Raw genomic sequence first — 21,578 nt, forward strand, 5'->3', positions numbered from 1 at the left:
ACTTGTCCTTTTTGTTGTCATTACAAGTTAAAATGTAATAACAATCCTTGTACTTCAGAGTTATGCAGACTCATCTTTGTAGAAGATAAGCCTTCTGAAGGAGGATGGTAGAGAATTTCTGGATGTTTTTAATTTTATTGCCTACAAGAGGTATTAGTGGATAAAAATAAAAATAATGGAACGGGTTTTACAGTCTTTACCCTATCCCTTGTTATAGTCAGGACTGGATATAACATAGTGCTAGCCAAAGTATAAGCTAAAATAAAACATATCTGCAGAGTACCTGCTATCGTGCAAAAAAATTTGCAAGTTAAAGAACTTGCAAAAACAACTGTTTCCCCTGTATTAACAACAAAAAAAGAGAAGTTAGATTACTGGAAAAGTTAATGTATACCTAAATTATATTGTGATTAAAGGAGCTGTTGAGAGACGTTATACAAGTCTCTTATCAATAACAGAGCTCTCTTCTGTGGGGTTGTAATGCTCTTCTGTTAGTGCTTAATTATTTTTGAATAACACAACTCTGTTTTACAGATGGCAGAAGATTTTTATGTTTCCTCTATGGAGCAAAATGGCAGTATTTTGGAACAAGATGTTCCTTACAATAATAGTTCTGTTGATCGTCTTGTTTCTTGGTAAGTGTTAATTTCTTAACAAATGGGTAAAAGAAACATGGTACATTTAGTTTATATCAGTAAACTAATGGAAGGGATTCAAGCCTGGTGTAAGTCAGCTAATTTATTGAGAAGTTACATAGTGCAATGGAAGAGGAGAGGGCTGCTGCATCCACATTGGGAATCCAAATGCAATTGTAATATGCTGAGTGAATGAGAAGGAAAAATGGAGCTTAATCTAGGCTGCTGCTTGGTTTTCCTTTCTCAGACAGATAAATGAATCTGACACCACAGTTTGGCTGAGCTGCACCTCATGCAGCAGATGGCACTCTTTCTTTTGGTTGCTGTTGAAATAGGACACCAGAATATATCAAAGCACTGGGCTGTTTGAGTACTTTTGCTCAGCACAGATACAAAACAGGTGCTGGCTACATCTGTAGATCATAAGGTCTATGAAGTAAGAGTAAAGCTTTAATGGTTACCGTATGCCTGACTGATTTCATTTAATGTCTGTCCTGACTGCTGTGTACGAAGCATCTCCTATATTTCAGTGATGAAAGTAGTTCTCCTGTGTTTCAGAGATATTAATTAAGTAGTTCTCCATGGATAAGTGTTTCCAGTGCTTTAGAATACACATGCTACTTAATTCCAGGCTACTTGAAATAGAAAGAAAAAATGCATGTTTTTTCTGCTGAGGGAAACATACAGATGCACATACATATATAACAATGTCAGACTAGGCAACAGTACTATATTCTTAATATTTAAAGTACCAGAAATGCAAATAGACTATTCTGTTATTTTTTTAAGATTATGTTTATTATTCTTAAAATTAGGCCTTCAGTAAATGGCCTAAGACTGAGAACTAATGTATTTAACTTACTCTGTTGAAATCTGTTGAAAACTTTGACCAAAGTTTGCTTTTGAGTTGGTGCCGGTCATTAATTTTGTGGAAAGGTAGAATTGGGCTAAAGGAAAACAGTGATGAGATACCTGCCCCATAGAATGAAGTGATAGGTTATTGCAGGCCTAGACTCTTCCTATAGCACAGGGACATGCATTGTTTAAAGCTTCACTTCAAGGTTTTTTTACCACCTAAATAACTTATACAGATGAGAGAGACAGTCACAAGTGATGATATTCACACGTGCTTTTGTTTGCAGTTGATTTTGCCTACTTAGACAAATGCAGCAGCAATTTGATAACATCTGGCCAGTATATTCTGCAAGAACTCCAGAATACAGAATAGAGAAATACAGAATATACACAGAATACATATAGAATACACAAAACTACAAGAAATATGTATTTTGTTGATATGCAGGAGGAGATTTAAGGTGCTGTATTGGTTGTAAGAATGTCTGATGATCTTACATTTAAAGATTGTAATATGAGCTCTTAACTGGGTTAGGTTTAGGTGGATGTAAGTCCTAATTAATTATTTTGTCCTTTGGAAGGTGTTTGCAGTGCACTGGCCCTTTTGCAGGACTATCAGGGGTATGTGATGGAAGGAAGCCAAAAGATGTATGAAAGGCAGATGAAAGAAAGCTGAGTTGTAGCTTTTGTCCACCACTCCTTTTATGCTCTTGTTGCAGTTAGTAGTCAGTACTGATGTTACTGCTGCTGCATTGCTACAATCTTCCTATGTTGATGGATGTTTAAACAATTTTCTCCCTCTATGATTGAAGCATAAACTAGACCTTTCTGTCATTACTAAAACACATGTGTATCTTAAGAAAACTCTGTGTGAAGCAAATACTTGAGCACATACTACTTCTTTTTGCTGCTTTTTCTCTTTTCTCACTGTTTGTCCACTGGGGAATTTTAGCTCAGTTGGCAGCAGTGACATTTTGACACCATAGGGTCTTGGGTAGCATCCATAGAGCAAGTTGCTTTGGTCTGGTGGCTAGGTACAAGTGTTTGAAATACCTGTTCAAGCATATTTTGGGCAATGGTTTGTCAGTATTTCTGGAAATGTGCTAGAGCACTTCACGATTTATCAAGACCGATCTTTAAAATGCATGGATAACATAAGTGATGTCACTATTTGTCCTATTACTGTTTGCTGAGCAGAAAGTCGAAGTACATATTTCTAGTACTAAGGTGTGGTTTAGCATACATGTACACTCACAGATGTGAATAAGAACAGACTGTTTTTGTTTGCAGATGCTATTAGAGAAGTCAGGAAATACTCATCTGTTCATGTGAATGAAAAGGCTGCAAATGTCAACAGCAGTGCCTTTGATCATATTCAGATGAAACTCTTTCGGTCGCAAAGAAACCTGTATCTCTCAGGTTTTTCCTTATTTCTTTGGCTGTAAGTATAACACTTTTCTAATATTTACATAGTATGTTTATTACAAGAACTACTGCACAAAGTAATTGTAAAGATCAGAATGACAGTTTCAGGAGGTTAAAGAATTAATTGTGACCAGGTTGGCAACAAGGCAAGTAAGAACAGGGAAAATAATGCCTTACAACTGTTTGAAGATGGGAAGGCTATGTGAGCAACACATGGAAAGAAACATTTTGAATGCTCTAGAAAGAACGTATTTTGCAGAAGTTTCTTTGGGGAATACTCACTTCCTTAAACTTACACTCTTTGTTTTGCACATGGAAAACAGGAATAAAAAAGCCCTCAAAAGCTAAAGTAACTCCTAAATAATATTATCTGGCAAGCTGGTGTCATTGCACCCTGCTATATTGAGAAGCAAAGCTTGAGTCTGACCTGAGCCACTTCAATCTCAAGCTTGAAGTAAAGAACTGTAGGATAATATTCCAGCTTTCAAGGAAAGTTTCAGTTGTATTTCAGATCAAGCACTTTGTGTCAGCTTGCCTGCTATGATACTATGATCTTAAGTCTTGTATGTTTTTCAGCATGTTTAAGTACAGCTACTAAAACAGGGTGAAGTTCTGTACTGCCTGCCTGTAGCAACCAAGACTACCTGTGAATCAGTAGCCACAACAACCTGCAGATATTATCAGTTGAGCCAAGAGCACATGAAGTCATTGGACATGGATGATGTGAACAAACAGAAACAGACACGTTGGTCTGATGACTTCCTATTTGTACATTTTTATGATGGCTGGACTAGGAGTGTTGGTCCTCTTAGGAGTTCCTTCAGTGAGCTGCTTGACATTGGCTCAATACTCAAGAGGAACACAGAACAAGAAAATCACAGACTTATGACAAACTTCTCCCCCTTACAGTGATATGTGGCCATTTTAGCAGACGATTTACCACAATGAAGTGTCAAGGAAAAATGAATACAAAGCCTGAGCAGAAAAGCTTTGGAAAAAATAATATGGTTGTAGTCTTGCTCATTTGTGATAGGAATGCATCAAGTTCTTTGTCTTCCTACAGAAAGGTTAAGTAAATATGCACAAACATGTTTTTAATCTCTGCTTCGAGAGGAATAGCTGGATTGCTTCCTACACAAGAATTGGAAGCTGGTCTCTCAGGACCCTACTTAGATTCAACTTCCAAGGAAGAAAACTTGTCAAATGACCCCAGTAGATTATTTTGTATAAAAGCTCTGCTCTTGAAGAGTTTTGCTTGAGGATTTTTTGAGCTGCTGGTCTTTCACCAAGATTTAGGAGAAATAAGCACTTCTCCAGTAGTCACTAGATCAAAGGACTTAGTAGAGCTATTTTGCTTATGCATTAAACAGACATAATGTCTGTTAGAGAAGCGAGGGGAAAGTGTTCCTTGGGTTGTGTTATCCTGTACTGCTATACCATCACCCAACCAGCGTGAGACCCCATTTATCATGAATGGGTAATTGGATGCCCCTAGTTCATCCTTTGTGACAGTTTTGGTTCATTTTAGCACATCAACCAATAGAAGAATTCCACAAGAGTGGTATATGGAGATTCATAAAGTGGAGGAGGCTTGGAGCTTGTCACTTCTGGCAAGACAGCAGCAGTTGTGGGGCTCAGCGATTGCAGAGCATTGGGTAATGCTCTACAGGTGAGGAAAATTACCTGTCAGTGGGGGTATTTGGGCCAGTTGAGCCCTTCATCTGAAAACTGTGCAGAAAAGAGGACGGTCATAGACCCTGGAAACTGTCCCCTGGGTAGGACAAAGACACCCACCCATCTGCTAGTCTGACCTGGTCCTCTGTTAGCCCATGCTGAATGAGAGAGGGATAAGAAGGGCTGAAAACTAAAGAAAATCTCAAGAAAACATGAGTCCACTGCTCACTGGTGCCTTCTAGGAGAGTCATCAGGGTATGTAACATCACCCCCAGTAGTGGAAGATGCAGCTAAGGAGTGCATATGCCAGTTGAGCATATAAAAGTCTGTGGCATCCTAGGACAGCAGAGAGAGTTGGCCAATGCCATTGCAAGGCTTAGTTTGAAAGATGATTCTGGGGACAATACTGGTGACCACAGAAAGACAAGCATTGCACCAGTCTTCAAGAAGGACAAAAAACAGGATGTAAGAAACTAGAGACTGGTCTCCCTGGAAAGGTTATTAAGCAAGTCTTACTCAAAGACGTTTTCAGGGACATGAAGGACATGATGACTTGGAGCAGTCATCACAGATTTACTTAGGGAAGATGATGCCTGAACATCCTTGTTGCCTTCAGCAGTGACATGAATGGCTGTGTGGATAAAGAGCAGAATATCCCTTTTGCAAGGCCTTTGATGTAGTGTCTTTTAGTATCCTAATAGCCTGACTGTGGAGGGACATAGGCTCAAGAAATGGATTAAAAAGCAGGTGGGAAGTTCCCTGGACCTTTGGGCTCAAAGGATAATAACTTTGTGAATTTCAGCTGGTGCTCCTCAGGAATCGGTACTGGGCTCAGTATTGTTTAATGTCTTTATTAACAACATGGGTGATAGGATTGACTGTGCTCTCAGGAAGCTGCTCAAGGTGCCAAGTCAAAGTGGTTGACATCTTGGAGAACTGTGCTGCTTTTCAGAGGGAGCCAGAAAGGTTGAAGAAATGTGTTGACAGGAATCTTATGAAGCTCAACAAAGACAAATGCAAAGTCTGACATTTTATTGGATTATCATATACAGCATCCAGGCTGGGGACTGGCTGTGTGGGTGGGTAGGAAGCAGTTTTGCAGGAAAAAAACTGGGGATCCTGGTAGAGAGCCAGTTGTGTACTGAGCTGTGATAGCAAGGATGTAGTTAGCAGGTCAAGGAAAGTGGTTATTTCTCTCTGTCTCACATGTGTGGTGTTGCAGCTGCAGGACTTAAGTCCAGTTTTAATCCCCAAAATACTGGAGTACTGCAGTGGGGTACAGAGAAAGTTGGAGGCTGAAATATGTGACCTATGAGGAGATAATGAAGGAACTTTGCTTTCTGCCAGAAGAGACTTTGAAGGGAAAATCCTGTTGGTTTCTGTGTCTGTCTAGTAGTAAAAAGGATGGATCCAGTTCATCTCAGTGGATGCAAAAAGGAATGACAAGAGGTAAAAGGAACCTGAGATGTTCTGACTTGTGGTAGAAAAGTACTGCTGCTGTCAAGAGCAGTTAAACACTGGAACAAGCACCCTGAAGGATGATGTAATCTTCCATCACTGAAGATGGTAGAAGCTCAACTGGACAAGCCTCTAAGGAATCTGCTCAACCTGTCCTGCTTTTCATGAGATGGAAGCCTCTTTCAACCTATGTGATTCTGTGATTCTCTTTTAGTTACGGTGTTTTAATGAGTCCTGCATCTGTAAGTTAATAAGCAATAGTAAATTTGCTAACCTGTGGAAAAGCAGTGACATGGGGACTTTTATGCAAAAGCAAATTATTTGGATTTTTAAATTTCTTTGAAGACCAGCTGCATAGTTACATTATAGACATTAATTTAGTTCAGTGTTGTGTTGCCTCAATTCAGCAACATTTGAAAGACTTCAGGATGAGTAATGAAAATAGTGATGCAAATAATCAAGGGAGATATTTGCAAAGCTCAGAACTGAGGTGCTGTATCAGTGTTGACATCCATATGTGTTCAGATGTAGCTGTATTGACAGTATTTTAAAGATTATTGTGCTCACAACGCTAATTCTATTCTTGCAAGGCTGTTTATAAAGCTGTGTGATTTTTTTTTTTTCCACTCATTACCAAAACTTCTTGTTTAGCTCTTGTGTTTGGAGATCAATCCTGTTAAAAATACTGGGTCACGTAACAGTAATTAAGCAGCCTTCAAAGAGACCCTGGCTGGTCAGAGACCTGATTAATGCCTGTGGGTATTTAGGAGGAGGGAGGTTCTGTATCAAGTAAAAATCAGAATGTCAATGGATGAAAATATTTTCAGTCTCTTGTTACTATTACTTGTCATCAATCAGCCTGGATGTTTCCCTTAAGGTGCTTAAACAGCCCTCTTCTGGTTTTATTTTTACATCTACTGCCGAGAAAACCTTGTTTTGGTTTGTGAGATTTTTTTGTTTGGTTTGATTTTTGTTGTTTTGGTTTTCACTTGTGGTTTGGGTTTTTGTATTATTTGTGCTGTAAGTTACAGTTCTGTTCACTGTTTTTCTTCACCAGTGTATTGAGACGTACTGTTACCCTTCTTACTCAGTTGGCAAAAGAGATGGCATCTCATGCAGCTCTGGAAACACAAGTAAATGATGCTACTGAAGCAGCCAAAAAATACATGGCCGAGAACGAAAGGCTGCAAGAGGTATCTTTGAGCTTCTTCAGTAACTTTCTTATACAGCAAGTAGTTAGTACAACCTACTCTGAGGATGGTTTGCAACAGAATGCTTATTCATTTTATTCCTTCTGGTTGAAAAAGGAAGAAAAATATTTTTACAATATGTAATTAAGAATACTGAAAACAAATTATAGTAGCATCTTATTAACAAAGGAAATTGTAGTAAACCAAATAAATGAAGTTCTGTCTTTCCAGTACAAATTTCATCAAAGTAGTAATAGATTCTTAATATAGCTCTCTGAATTTAGTCATAACAAAGTAGAGGGAGACACTAATTTTATTCCTTTTATTGCAAACAGTTGCCTGTTTAGGTCAAGGCTGTAGCCTTGAGTCCAGGCTCAGTCCTAGTCCAGGATGAAAAAGCCTACTATATAACTGTTTTCATGCTGACTTTTTCTTCTTAATAGGATTTTCTCCAGTTCTGAATGTATTTTCCAACTTGTAAAATTAATCTTTTGTATTTCATGTATTTTGTATTCTTCTATCTTTTTATGGTAGGTCGGCCAATTTCAGAATACTTCCCTTTCTTAGTAGGACACTGTTGTAGCATTAATGATGTTACTACCAAAAATTTCTTAATTAAAAAAAACACCAACAGACTGAAGAGATGTTATTTTTATGCAAAGAATGATTAGGCTGTGCTACAATACATAAGTATTCAGGAAGGAAAGGTGTCAAAGATAATCAAAATAATGTATGAAATCTTTCCTTGAAACTGTTTAGACTTCTGTTTGAAGAGACTGAACCCTGAGCTGAGTTCAGACATCTAGACATAGGAAGGCTTTTAGAGTCCAGCACATTGTCAAAACTAAATTCCCCGTGGGTGTGTACAGGTTTCCTTCCAGTTTGTCTAAAGCAGTGTCTATGGTTACTGGCACTGTCATTTTTTTGTAATAAATCTTCATACGAAGACTCTGGACAAAAAGTACTAGAAGGGATACAAAAAATCCAATTGTTTAAGAGGTGTTGTAAGGAGCACAAGTCTATGTTAGGTGTTTCCCAAGTATAAAATGATTCCAGAATTTTGGGATTTGGTATTTTGTCAAAATGATACAAACTATTCCCTCAGCCATGGAATTTGTCTTTTTACTGCCTAGGGGTATGGTTTTTTTTCTTCTCTGTCCTGTTGGGATTTTGCCAAAAGTCCTCTTTTTTGTTCTGCTTTCACATTCTCTTAGCAACACATTCTCTTAGCCGCTTGTAAATGATAGCCAGAAATTGGAAACTGTAGTCCTATCTGGTTCTATTTGTGCATTTGATTGCATGGTTTGCAAAAACACAGGTAGCTACAGGTACAAACAGCATGCTGTGGCTGGATCTCCATTGTGATAGACATGGGAAGTGTTCAGGGTCGGAATACTTTATAGACATCCTATGGTTTAGGCTTCTCTGGCTTGGCCCCTGCAGTTGTGTTTATTTACAAGTGCGCTTCATTACACTGTTGGAGAAAAGCGAGAGCAATTGTACATAAGGCATTGGCTGCGAGTATAAATACTGTGAGTTTACTCTGGTGTGCAGGGTCTGCACTGTCACCTGTTCAGAGGTTCTGTGGAGCACAGGACTTAAGATTAAAGTGTAGAGAAATAGCTGTTTGCATACTAATAGAAAGAGGTGAGCACACAGCAGAGAGGACAATTGGCTATGGTTTTGTTACCAGTAGTTAAATGTCATTTCAGCTCTTTGGTTAAATAGCTTCTGGAAATCTTTTTTCAGCTCTTTTTCTTGGATTGTTTACCAGTCTTTATAAACAGTTATTTTTCTTCTTCCTAAAATAATCTTTCCCCTTTGCTCCTACTTGTTCCTGGTAAACTGCGATACTGCTAGTTCACATAACAACTGTTTGTCTCACTTGTTTTACTTTTCTTTTTCCTGTTAAGCATTTACAACTTTTTTGCTATTACAGAGATGATGTGTGGTTAGATAGTAGAAGCTTTATGAGAAAAGGATCTTGTTATGGGACCTAATATTGCACCTTAAAAGGGTGCATTAGAATAGTAGTGCCAACATTTTTGGAGTACAGGGAATGTATTGCTTGTGTCAAGTGTTTACACGGCCCTTTCTGGATCCTTTCCTAGTTTTTGTCTTGAATTTCACTGGAAATTGATTCTGGATTTTGGAACTATTCTGAAGATTGAAGTAGCTGCAGTATTCTGAAGTAGCTGCAAACCTACAAGAAAAGAATTAGAACCAGTTGCATGTAAACATGGGAGTGTTCTGTCACTGACAGTCCCAATGTGTATCTTCTGAAAAATCCATTTTAAAACCTAAATGGAAGTTGTACACTTGATAGACATACAAAGTACTCTTACACAGGAGACAGCACCATTCTATTACAAATATGCCATTACCTAAAACACTGGGCTTGTTTATTTCCTTTTTTTTTTAATTTGGGGGGATTTTTTTCTACAATGACTATCTGCCATTTGGGAAAACCTAATGCTTTGCAAGATCAGGGCTGATATTCCCTGGATATTTTGCATTAATATTAGACTAATGAAAATAAAATTAATTGTAGCAACTGTGGTTTTTAATAGGCCTTGAGTGGAAAAGGAGATGGTAAAAAGAAAGAGTCAACAGATGCAACTGAGGAAAAGTTGAAGGAGGAAGTTGAACATTTGAAAGCAGAGCTACAGAAGACATCAAGTGGTGAGTATTAGATAGGACTTCTTTGCAATAAGAAAAAGATGATTTCAACACTGAATGTCAAAGACTAGGTATAGCATGAACTAACTTCATCTGTTTCCAGAGCACTCGGCATGGATTTTCTTTATCTTTGACTAGGAACTGACAAAACATGCCATTGGCATCCCAATATTTTAGTAAATGTGTTTATTATGAAAATATATAAGGTGTAATTGGAGCACCTTAGTTCAACAAGTTGGACTGATATATTTAAGTGGTGTTGACTTGTCTTCATCTACGACATGAACAGGATCATTTGCAGGTTGCTTAAAGGCATCAGTTTGATCTTCCATGTCATACATAATAGCCACTCTCCCTGTATAAAATGGGGAAATATTGTGGTTGAGGATTTTTACTACCATAGGGTTTCTGTCAGACAGCAGAAAAGTCATTGATTAGTGTTCTAAATTTATATATGTTCTGCAGCTAAGGTGTTAAGATGTTAGCTTCTTTAATTTTTTTTTTTGTTTACAAGGAAACATACCTTGCAATTTGTAACATAATACATTTGTTAGCAGCTTCCGTGTTTAAGGTTTAGGTAGTCAAAACTGCTTTACAGGCAGCCCAGACTGAGATAGAAGCAGATTTTACCTGTTTGATTCTGTCTTACTGGGATCTCAAGGTGTGTGATGCCTGTGAATACCTGCTCATCTGAAATCAGTGTTTTCAAGATAACACTGCCTGTGATTTTGTAAACATTAATCAGATGTTCAGACTGTAACAAAAATACAAATTTTCTTAGTATGAGATAGCATATCATCAAAACATAGACTTACTTACATATTGCCTGGCATTGCTACAATGTTGTAAGAAGAATTTTTTCAGAAATATTTCACGAATCCTTTTCACTGTCCACTGGCAATTCAAATAAAAAATGTTAAACCAGCTGTTTTCAGCTGGGCTTGAAGCAACAAGAGTCTTTAAATAGAGTCTTGTTAGTTCACATTCTCAGGCATGTTTGATGATGGGTTTTCCCTCTCCTGCTGTTTTCTTGAAGAAAGGGGGGAAAAGTGCCTTTGAAGTGACAGGATCAATGAAAAATTTAAATGCTTATGTTTTATTTAAACTAACTGGTGGTATGTAACACTAATATAATGTAAGCTTTTCAGCCAGGAATGCTAGAGAAAGCTAAGGAATAAATACATTTACCTCATGCTGCTGCAGCTTCATTCTCCCTATGGGATGTTGTCCATCCAAGAGATGTATAAATTAAGGCATGCTTGAATCTTTTGTTAGGGCAAAAGTGGGAGAGAGGGTCTTTCTAAGGAGTGAATTGGAAAATATTTGCAGCCCTTCTCCTGATACTACCCCCCTCATTGCCAAAAGCCCCATGGGTGGTATGGGAATTACCATGGGCAGCTAGGTGGTGTTGAGATATGTCCATCTTACCTTTTGTAAGTTTTCTTATATGTTATTTTGAGAAAATGGATAGCCAGAAAGCTTAAAGTACTTGATAAGAACAACCACATCTGTAGACCCAGCTTTCTATAGAGTGTTAGAGAACATGAATGAAATTTACTGTTTTCTTTTGAAATTCCTGTAAACTGGGGAGGTGAATGTTGACTGTCACGTTCACTAAGTGTGAGCAATGCATTACACAGAATGAAAGCTGAGATTGGAAAGTTTGTTTTGCTACTGAGCTCACATGACTGAAGTAATTTTTTCTTTGTGCCGTTAAAGTCCACTCCATGAAATTGCAGGGGGAGAGGTGAAGAGTGTCACCTAATGAAACAATACAAAACTAGTATAAAAATAAAAACGTTACTGGATTTGATTTTTGAGGTTTTCTTATTGTTTGTTTTTCAGCTATAGTATTAGTAAGAATGATAAATTTGGATTTTGTTCTTGGTTGGTTGGGGGTTTGTGTTTAGGTGGTTTTTTGCTGCTTGAAAGGAAACTTTTTTTTGGTTTTCAAAAGCAGTTTCAAGTATCCATTGCTTTGGTCTGGGGCACTTATTAAGCTGCTGATGCATGGTAATATATTTTTTAGGGTAGGCCATGAGTTGAAAGGTGGGTTAAGTCAGTATAGTGACAGCCAGGAGGAGTCCTAATTGTACACCTGCATCACATTTAAGAAAATAGTTCAGTATCAGTTAGTGCTGTAACTTCAAAGGCCATGCAAATTTCCTGTAATGTTTTGAATCAGTATTTACAACTGGCAGAGGAAATACTGTATGTCTTCTCTTTCTGAAATTCTGACTAAAATGATAGTGTAGACAGATTATTGCACACTTTCAGGAGACTCATCTATCTTTTACAGAAAATATACACTACTTTTTCCTTTTTCTCGCTTAACAGTGAAATCCTAAGTTAAGAAGACTTTTTCCCGTGCTTTGAACAGGTGGGGAGGAAGAATCAAAATACAAGACAGATTAGTGAAATTAGTAAAATCTGAGGAAAGGTTGGAAATAAATCTTAAGGTTTTTGAACAAATTTGCTTTCTTTTCAGGCTTGACTTTTCTACTACACTTTCTAATAAACTTGATTTATTTTGGAAATGAAGCAAAGAAGGCTAGTTCCTCACTACTTTATTGCAGACCCACATATTGTTGTCAGGGCTTTATAGGCACCCAGCAGTGGGGCAAACACTTTGAGAGCCTAAATCCATTTCTAGCATACTCAGACATGTAATAACATGACTGGTTAGAAACCTTCTGAGATGGTATTTTATTGATAAACTTTTATATTATGGAAATGTCTCCTTGATATCTAGAAATAAATGTACATATTGCAGCGGTACCCAGTACAGATGTGAGAATGTTTCTCCTGCTACATATTAGACATACTTCTAGTAAAATATTGATTCATATAATTAAAGGTTCTCAATATGGCTACTGGCCTAGGACCAATATGAATTTTCTGGGGAAAGAAGACATGCCATGATACTGTTTCATTTTGATGGCTTGGAAAACTATTCAAAAAACCACAGCAAAACAAATGCAACTGGGCATGAGGTTAGACCTGAGAGAAAGGTTTCATAAAGCCTTTTGTCCTTATCCTTACAGTGGTCCTTGTGCTGGGGTGGGAACAGAGCTTCATGAAATATGTACTGGCTCATCAAAGTCATTTAGGTCCTCTTGAACTTCAGTTCAACTTTTTCTGAAAATACCTTGCCTATATATTGTTGTCATAGGCATATGGTAGGGCAGGAGGAAATTCTAATGGAATGTCCATGCATCCTTTAAAGAGGTTTTTTTTGTGCAAGTGTTCTTTGTTTCACGGTTGCATAGTGTTGTAGGAGACAGGAAGAGAGCAACAATTCATGTGGAGGGCTGGTTTTGAAATAACTTCTTAACTGTTGGCTATTCTAGAAGGTATGCATGTACAGCTCTCAATTGTGAAGATTACTACATGTTTGAAATGTGCTAAAAAATACAGACACTGGGAATACATTTCATAAAACTGCTGCAAGGGGGAGTTCAGTTTGGCCTTGGTGTTGCTGGGTAGGCTAGTGCCAGATAAAAAAAATTCACTGAGCTTAACTGATGCACTCCAATTTTTAAAAACAAACAAGTTTAAAGAACTGGCCACAGTCTTTAGTTACTTAGACAAAGGCAGAGGGAAGTTGAGAAACAAGGTCTGTCTTACTTAACTGTACTTTGTACAAAACTGTGAGATGATAACCAAGGGTGGGAGCCATTGCAGTGTCACGTGCAGCAAGAGTTGATACTCACATTTGTTGATTGGAAGAGATGGCTGCATACAGCAAGCATGGGTTTATTACACAAGGTTGTTTATGCTATCCCATGATGCTGTAACATCCCTTTTGTAACAAAATATCATTTGAGGTGGCTAAAGGTACTTGAAGCAAATCTGTAAATTTTTTGGCCCTGCTGTCTCATTTTAAATTCTGACCATTATATCTTGAGAAGAGAATTCAGGATTAGTATGGAGTTACTTGACTGGAGTTGTGTTCCCAGCCTTACAGCGTATTTGTTGGCAAATCTCTTGTGCCGTCAGTGCCTAAATTCTTAAATGTGAATAGTTCTTTTTTAACTTGAAAACTCTTTTAAAAGAGGGCTCTTTTTTACTTGTCAACTAGTCCAAATCATTTGGGTTGTAGGCTTGTATTGTGCCCAATGCTAATGTAAGTTCCAGATCGTTTCCTTAGTAGCAAGCGCTGTAAGTCAAGTGATTTAGTCAGACCAGGACTAGTAGTTGTGCAAGGAAATGCCCAAAGAATTATTAGTTGTTTTGTTGCTGTTTGGTTTTTGTTTTAGTGTTAGGTTCTCCATCATTGTTGAAATGAGAAGATAATAGAAATGCTACAACTGCTGTGGTAATGTAGCTCCTCAGAGCAGTTTATTCCTCATCCTTAGAATTCAGAGCAATCTGAAGTAAACTGTCTCTCCTGGAATAGGACTCAGAGAATGTGGTGAAAAGATACTTCTCTACTTTTCTCAGACCATACATGTTACATTAGTTTATGGACCTTCAGTCACACATAAGTATAAAGGGATGTAGTTTTCCAAATGTCTTCCATTGAAACAATGGCCTAGGAATAGTTTGTTGATTGTTCTTGTAAGGAGAAGAATGGAAAAGGATAGCCTACCTCTCATAGTATTGGAGAGGCTGGATTCCGTGTTTGGAATTTACTGATTATTCCCCTCAATGGGTGCATTCATGTAGAAGCAGCATCCTCACCTCCTCCCTGCTCATGCATTGACTTGGTGGGAGGTGTCAGCTCTGGGGACTTGCTTGCTGCCAGTCCAGCTGTTGTGCTTCTATGAGGCAAAGTAACAGGCCAGATGGAAACCAGAAATAATAACTGAGTGTACTGTGCACACAAAGGATCTCCTGTTTCCTGCTGGATCAGTGTTCATATGATGGGATCCATCTGACAAACAGTGTACCTGATGAACGCGGCTGCACTGCGGTGCTCGTGCGACTGCAGAGGAGCTGGGCACTGGTGTGTGGACACTCTTGTGCTTCACAAGCCATCCAGGGAAATTGGTGCACTGGGGAATTCATGTTGTCAAAGACGTGATGCTCCTTTTAATTTTGTGGCCCCAACAGGAATGAGTCTGGATTTGGTGGTTTGTTGATGTTTTGGGGTTTTTGTCCATAGCCAACACAGGTGGAAAGGACAATCTGTTCTTTGGTTTTTCTTCTTCTAGGGTTAGGTGAGGTATTTCTGTCATACATCTGTTTTGGTCAAAACATTAAAACAATGCAGTAGCTTGTTTGCTTTCTTGATTTGTAGATACTTTTAGATATTTTGTTCGTGTTCTAAAGATAAAATAGTTTTTAGTTTCAACTAAAGTACTGCGTTGCTACTTATAAATAACTAAATAGTATTAGATCAATTACAAGGAGTTACAGCTTTTTCAGAAGTGAGATATTAATTTTTACTATGTACAGAAATGTTCAAATAAAAGCAAGATTTATCTTTCTAATTAGCAGATTATTGAAGAAGTGAAGTAGCATATGTTGGGTTTTTTTTGTCTACAACTTAAAATTCAGAAGCTTATCAAATTGTGACAAGTTTATTTTATTGATATCCAGATTTTACTGTTGAATATTTTAAACAGTACCGAGATTAGAGAAAGAGTAAATGCAGTGGGATTTGACTTGTCACGTGTGTGAAAATCAAAGTTATTCCAAATACCAAAACCTTCAAAAAATCTGTATTAATACTGTCAAGAATGACTTAAAGGATGGAGGAAAACTGTGTAAGAATATGGAAATGAAAGAAAGGATTTAAAGAGAAACTATGGCTTCTTAATCATGTTGGAATCAATAGACAGAAGTGTTATTGACTCGTGTGAATCTGAATTTCAGGATAGGTAAAAGTCCTGTCACAGAAAAGCCAATTGTAGAGTTCTGAAATGAGAATTTTTTTTTTTTATGTATATATTCAAATTAATTATTTAAAAGTAGCGGAAATTCTGGGTGAGGGAGTTCTTCTTGCATGTAAGAGAGTGGTCAAATCTCATTTCCTGATGTTTCAGGAACTAGCATCCAAAGAGAAATCTGGTTCATACCAGACTGTTTGTAACTCAGTGCTTAACAAAAACCACATCTAGCTCCCCATCTTTTCAGCATAGGCTTTTAGAAGTTTTTAGAAGTGCTGCAATTCTTGAGTCCAATGGAGGTCTCTAGGAAAGAAGAGTCTCTCTCAGGGAGTTCACAGTCAAAGGATAGATTCACTTTTGGAACAAGGAAATTTGCAAATGTTCTTTTTTTATTTGTACCACCAGATTTGGTTGGTTGAGTTTAAGTGGCCATGTGAGGCAGCCTCTACTAGATCATCAACAACATTTCTTTGTTTTCACATGAATAGATAAAGATTTAGACTATGCCTGTGGTGCTGCATCAGAGAAATATAATGATTCCTGAGATACCTATAGCAGAGGAATATGAAAATGTCTAAATGACCTTATGTAACAGCTTAGGACTAATGGCTTTATGGCACTTTGTGGTGTTTTATCTTGCATGGTAAAATAGCCCCTGTGGAGTCCTAGGCTGTCTGGTACTGCAGTGTAGATGTGCTCTCAGTTTATTTGAGATGGAATAGAGTAATAATTATTTTTTCTCATGTGAAAAACTTGTTCACAATTGTTTATCCAGCCACCACCATTTCTGCCTTTTCATCCATAAACTGATGCTGCTAATCATTTAACTCATGCATGGTAAAATTCAGAGCAGGGTGAAAAGGTGAGGTCTGTGCTCCTATAATTATATATCATCTTCCTCCTTACCATGTTTTTTAGATGGTCTCAGTTGCTGTGTGAAAATCTTGCCCAGTGTTTGAGTTCCCTCCTCTTCTTAAGATGTCTGACAGTTTTGATTTTGGAGTCGCGGAGTTTTGTTTTTCTAGAACTGTCTCCTGCAATGTGACAGAACACTGTAGTCATCGCATACTAGTCTAACTCTTTCAGGAGTTTAGTGGTCTCACCCCTTACCATCCTGTTCCTTGTGCTGATCTTTCTGAACATTGGCAATTCTCTTTCTGCTCTCTGTCCTCAACTTCCATCTGTGATGCTGTACTTTGAATTCTAAGCTTTTTTAGAGGAAGGACTGTCTACTGCAGTGGAGCTCTAGTGCACATCTAGGGTTCTAAGAAACTGCAGGAATACAAGTAATAATTAAAACACCAATTCTGGTATTTTACAGCTTTCCATAAGGCAAAAACTGAAGTGGCTACAGTTAAAAAGCAGTCTGAGGGCCTTAGAAGAGAATATGATCATCTGATGAAAGAATTTGAACAGCTTCAGGTAGGTGGCTCTGGATCACCATACAAGTACTGTGTTTTGAAATTGTACCAGTAAAATTCTGTTTGTTGGTATCTATTGTGCAAGGGAATTTACCAGAATCTCTTAAGGTAGCATAAAATTACAATTGCCAGCATTCCTTAAACTTCTTCAAAATAGTAGAATTTTGTTTTGAAAAGTAATTAGCATTTTCTTTTTTGAACTTTGGTTGGCAAAGCTCAGGTTATCATTAGCTTCAGTTTTACTGTTACTTGGAAACTAAGATTTAAATGGTTTTGCATGTGATGATCAAACTGAAATTCTGTAAGAAAAGTATAGGAGGGGTGTGTGTGTGACAAGGGTAGTATATACACTGCTTTATAAAAGTTATTTTATTTTATTTGCTTTTAAAACATGCTTTTTAATCCTGGATTATAAATGTTGCAATACTGTTGATATACAAGGATAAAAGACCCAACAAACAGCCTAGGCTAAAAACAGGCTACTATAAAACTCAAACTGAAGTACAAAATAATTTAAAAAAACCAAAACCATATTAAGCAAAAGTTCATTTAGCTTTGATGGAGTTTCTTATGTGCATGGCTATAATACCCATAAGATACACAGTAAGTATTTCTGGTAGAACTGGGAGTCTGTATTTTAAGTTGTCTGACAGGTGTTCATATGCTCCATACCCAACATCTGTCTTGAGCAAAATGCAGTAAAAATTAAAATTAGCCTATTTACAAGTAGTGATCTTGGGAGAAAATAAATTATCATTAAAATTACAGTGACCTGCTTTTCATGAAGAGTTGTTCAGTCCTGTATTAATAAAGAAAAGGCAATTTTGACCTGGTTATAATGTTTTTTTCCTGTACTCTGTGAAACCACTTACTCGTTCCCAGCCTCACCCTGTACTTCTACAAAGATTGCTCAACTGATCTCTGTGTTCAATTCAAGACCACCATGCATGGCCTGTCCTTGTGCTTCCCTGTGTAATGAGCCATAGTAGTCCTGCTGCATTTCTAACAGACTTGTGGTCTAAAACACACATCCTTACCATCTTCTGTTTACCCCTGAGTGGAAAGAACAGAAGGTACTGAGCACACAGTAGATGCAGCTCCCAAGGACAAATGAGTTGATAGCAGAAAGTGTTTTCTGGTGAGTTTGCTGCACAGCTCAGCTGTAACACCAAAGGGAGCAGAATTAGGCTGCACAGCCTTGACTGCTGGCAGCAGCAGCTCAGGTGTTTTGTGGGGCAGTGCTGATGGGACTACAGCTTAGAAAGGTGTATGGTGAACAAATCAGGTGTGACTGCAAAAGGGCAAAATATGGCGTCTGGAGTCAGTGGTTTCTGATCTTGCCAAACTTAAATTATTTCTAATCTGTCTCTTTTCAGCAAAGTTTAAATAAAGCAGAAGATAAGAAAGATCTGTAAGTGCATCTAAGATGGATGGCATCGCTACAGTTGCTTGAATGAGAAAAGTCTTGTGCTGTTGATGTTCCTGATCCATACCTGAAACAAAACTTGATTTTTCTGAAAAGCACATGCATTGCAGGTCACTATTCAGATTCCTCTAATAAATCAGTTGCCAAAATGTTCTGCGTTGCAAATAAAATGCTAAGTGGCTTACTGGATTTACCATGGAGTTTGTCACTGCTCTTGTGAGGAGAAACTCAAAAATCTTTGAACTCCACCTGGAGCAACCTGTTTTCCAAGTTTATTCTTCCCATGATGGTAGCAGATCACCATTGCTTGTTGCATTTGAGTGAGGTTCTATATCACACTAGATCATAAAAACAATTACTTAAACCTCATTTGCAGCACATGTTTGGAATGTTAAAAGCTCAGTTCCCAGTGGGTTGAAGAAGGCTGAAAGCTTTTTATCAGTGGAAAACTGAATGACAATCAGACTAAGGAAAATAAATGTTGCATTTCTAAATGCAGTGCAATTCCAAATGCAATCCACCTCACTAGCTTGTGATATTCACTTTAGCCACATGGATTTGAGTGTATTTTAGCAAACAATATTTTGCATGCCTCTGGTTTATTTTTCTTTAATATATTGGGATATTTCAGTTTTGGGTTGTCTGGTATTAGCAGTCTTTATTTTTACACTGTTTACATTGGTTTACTCCTTATGTACTACTTAACTTTTGCCTCGCTAAGTAAAAAATCTTCTTAAATGTAGATAGTTTGTTTTGTTTTGTTTTCATGGATACAATACCTCAAATAAATGTGCACTGTTTTGCATAAGACCTTTTTGGTATTCAGAAAGTTGTTTTGAGTTAATTTGTTAGTTGATTCCAGTTTATATTTGAAAGTTTGATATGTTTGTTATATTAAAGGGATTGTTTAAGTTCATGGTTTCTGGATTTATTCTTATAAATCTCTCCCAGTATACTGTCTCCTCATAGTTAATAATTATATGCACTAGGAACAAAATATACTTCTTAACTTAGTGATGTTTAACTCTTCTTGAAGATCCAGTCTCCATAGTGGTAGTTTTGCTTGCTCTGGAAATAGGATTTGTTTAGTTTAGAATTTAAACACAGCTTATCAAATAGTATAAGGCAAAATAACATACCATATTAAATAAGAAGGCATGTGTTTTTAAAAAATACTTTATCCTTGCTGAAATAGTACAGAATGTGTTTTCAGAGATTCTGTGACACTCAAGATTTTTTTTTCTTTAATTTCTATAAAAACTTCCGGGAAAAGTTACAGATTTTTCGTTCCTGCATACACATGTTTTGAAGATGTAGTTTAATGCATCCTTTTTGGTTTTTTTTTTCCCCACCCCTTTCTGAAATATTCTAAATTGTTGTGGAATGTTATCTCCAGTCAGATCCAAAAGCTATGGTTGTAAGCCTTGGAGGTGTAACAAGAAGTGCTGGTTTTAATAACAGAGCAAAAAACCTCATATTTCTTACTTCAAGACACCAAACAAAAGCAAATAACTCTTGCTTATTTACTGTTATCTACTCATATTTCAGACACTTCTGCTAGTATAAGTAGATAATGAAGTAGAAAATTAGAAGCTCATAATGAATGATGTTGTGCACTTTTCATCCTTATAAATTTGTCTTAAAAAGTAGTGTGGAATAAAAAATGGATGGCTGTGAATGCAGTGATAGTACTGATATTTCTCCTTGAGAAGGAGCTCTGAATGCTTTACACAGTTTTTTTGCTTGAGAGCATGACTGAAGTGTGAAGGAGTACAGGGTGGTATGCACTGTTTCCTTGGACCTGGAATGGGGCTGGGTATTTTCAGACATGCAACATGCATGCAACACGTGATAGATACATGCTGTAATACATTACACAGAAAACCTTGATATTGGGCCACAGGGAAATGTTCCCTGCATTGGAGATTCCTTAAACACACAGACTTTGTATTTTGCCTCCATTCACTTCTTTTGTCACGTCTGTTACTAGGATCCTTTGTCAGGTTTCCCTGTCACAGAGTATGATGATCATCATTTTTGTACTTGTCTATTGTGGATGGTCACGCCCATTTGACTGAGTTGCATTATCACACTGCCAGCTCTTTGGAGTCCTGGACTTGTTCACAGAAAAATAATCTGTTATTCAGATTAAAATTATTTTGTAGATTCTGCTATGTAGAACTCTATTCTTGGAAAGAACACAGGTTATGTAAAATTATAAGTCTAAATAGTTTATCTGAAATTCTAGTAGATGGCAAATCCTTGTGAATACTTTGCATTTGTGTTGTTGTACGTTATATGCTTTCAGGGCTTGTGGGAGCCTGGGTTAATCAACTTTAACTACAGTTCTCTCATGGATAATGTTTTAAGTTATGGTTGATATACAGGGAAAGAATGGATCAAAATTTCATGTTTTTATCTCCTGATCTTTCAGGTTGTTGGGTCACATTTTGGTCACATGTGCCTGTGTTGGGAGAAAGAGGTTGAAAAAAGTTAAATCTCCACTAAGACGGGTGGAATCAAAATAACTTTTGTACTCTGGTTGGACAGTTAATTTATTCTGAGTATGTCTCCAGAAGTAAGAATTTGGAGCCCTTTATACTCTAAATAATGTCAAAGTAATTGCCTGGTATTTCAGAGCCTTTTTTCCCTCTTTACAAATGTAGAAATGTGCGTTTTCCATACTTCAGTGGGGAAGCATGAGAGAGATTTTTCTAAAAATATTTACACAGGTTTAGTTGACAGTAGCTTTCAAAAAAAAATTTGAGGAGTATTTCCATATTTTTTTCATAAACCCCCTTTTCTGCTGAGTCAAGAAAGCAGTGAGGTCATGGTGGGTGCATGAGAGCTGACTTGAATATTAATGGACCTGGCTGCATGCTTTGGTGCTACCTTAAATGAAAGCACCTGTAGCTAAGCAGGATGTTTTTTCTCTGTTTTTATTTTTACAACAAACATGAGACAATACATCTTCCTTAATA

General features: G+C 37.4%; 1 protein-coding gene across 1 annotated transcript in view; it reads left to right on the forward strand.

Annotated features, from left to right (window-relative positions):
* Positions 1 to 19,407, forward strand: part of LOC131573622 (tRNA-dihydrouridine(20a/20b) synthase [NAD(P)+]-like) — a 38,395-nt gene extending 18,988 nt beyond the window's left edge. Inside the window, exons 8-13 of the mRNA XM_058827759.1 lie at positions 535 to 635; positions 2,781 to 2,931; positions 7,105 to 7,240; positions 9,808 to 9,919; positions 17,072 to 17,172; positions 18,548 to 19,407. Coding sequence (XP_058683742.1) covers positions 535 to 635; positions 2,781 to 2,931; positions 7,105 to 7,240; positions 9,808 to 9,919; positions 17,072 to 17,172; positions 18,548 to 18,586 — 640 coding nt within the window. The 3' untranslated portion in view covers positions 18,587 to 19,407. The remainder of the gene's footprint in view (positions 1 to 534; positions 636 to 2,780; positions 2,932 to 7,104; positions 7,241 to 9,807; positions 9,920 to 17,071; positions 17,173 to 18,547) is intronic.
* The last annotated feature ends 2,171 nt before the right edge of the window (positions 19,408 to 21,578 follow it).

This window comes from Poecile atricapillus, chromosome Z (assembly GCF_030490865.1).
Source record: "Poecile atricapillus isolate bPoeAtr1 chromosome Z, bPoeAtr1.hap1, whole genome shotgun sequence".
Lineage (NCBI taxonomy): Eukaryota > Metazoa > Chordata > Aves > Passeriformes > Paridae > Poecile > Poecile atricapillus.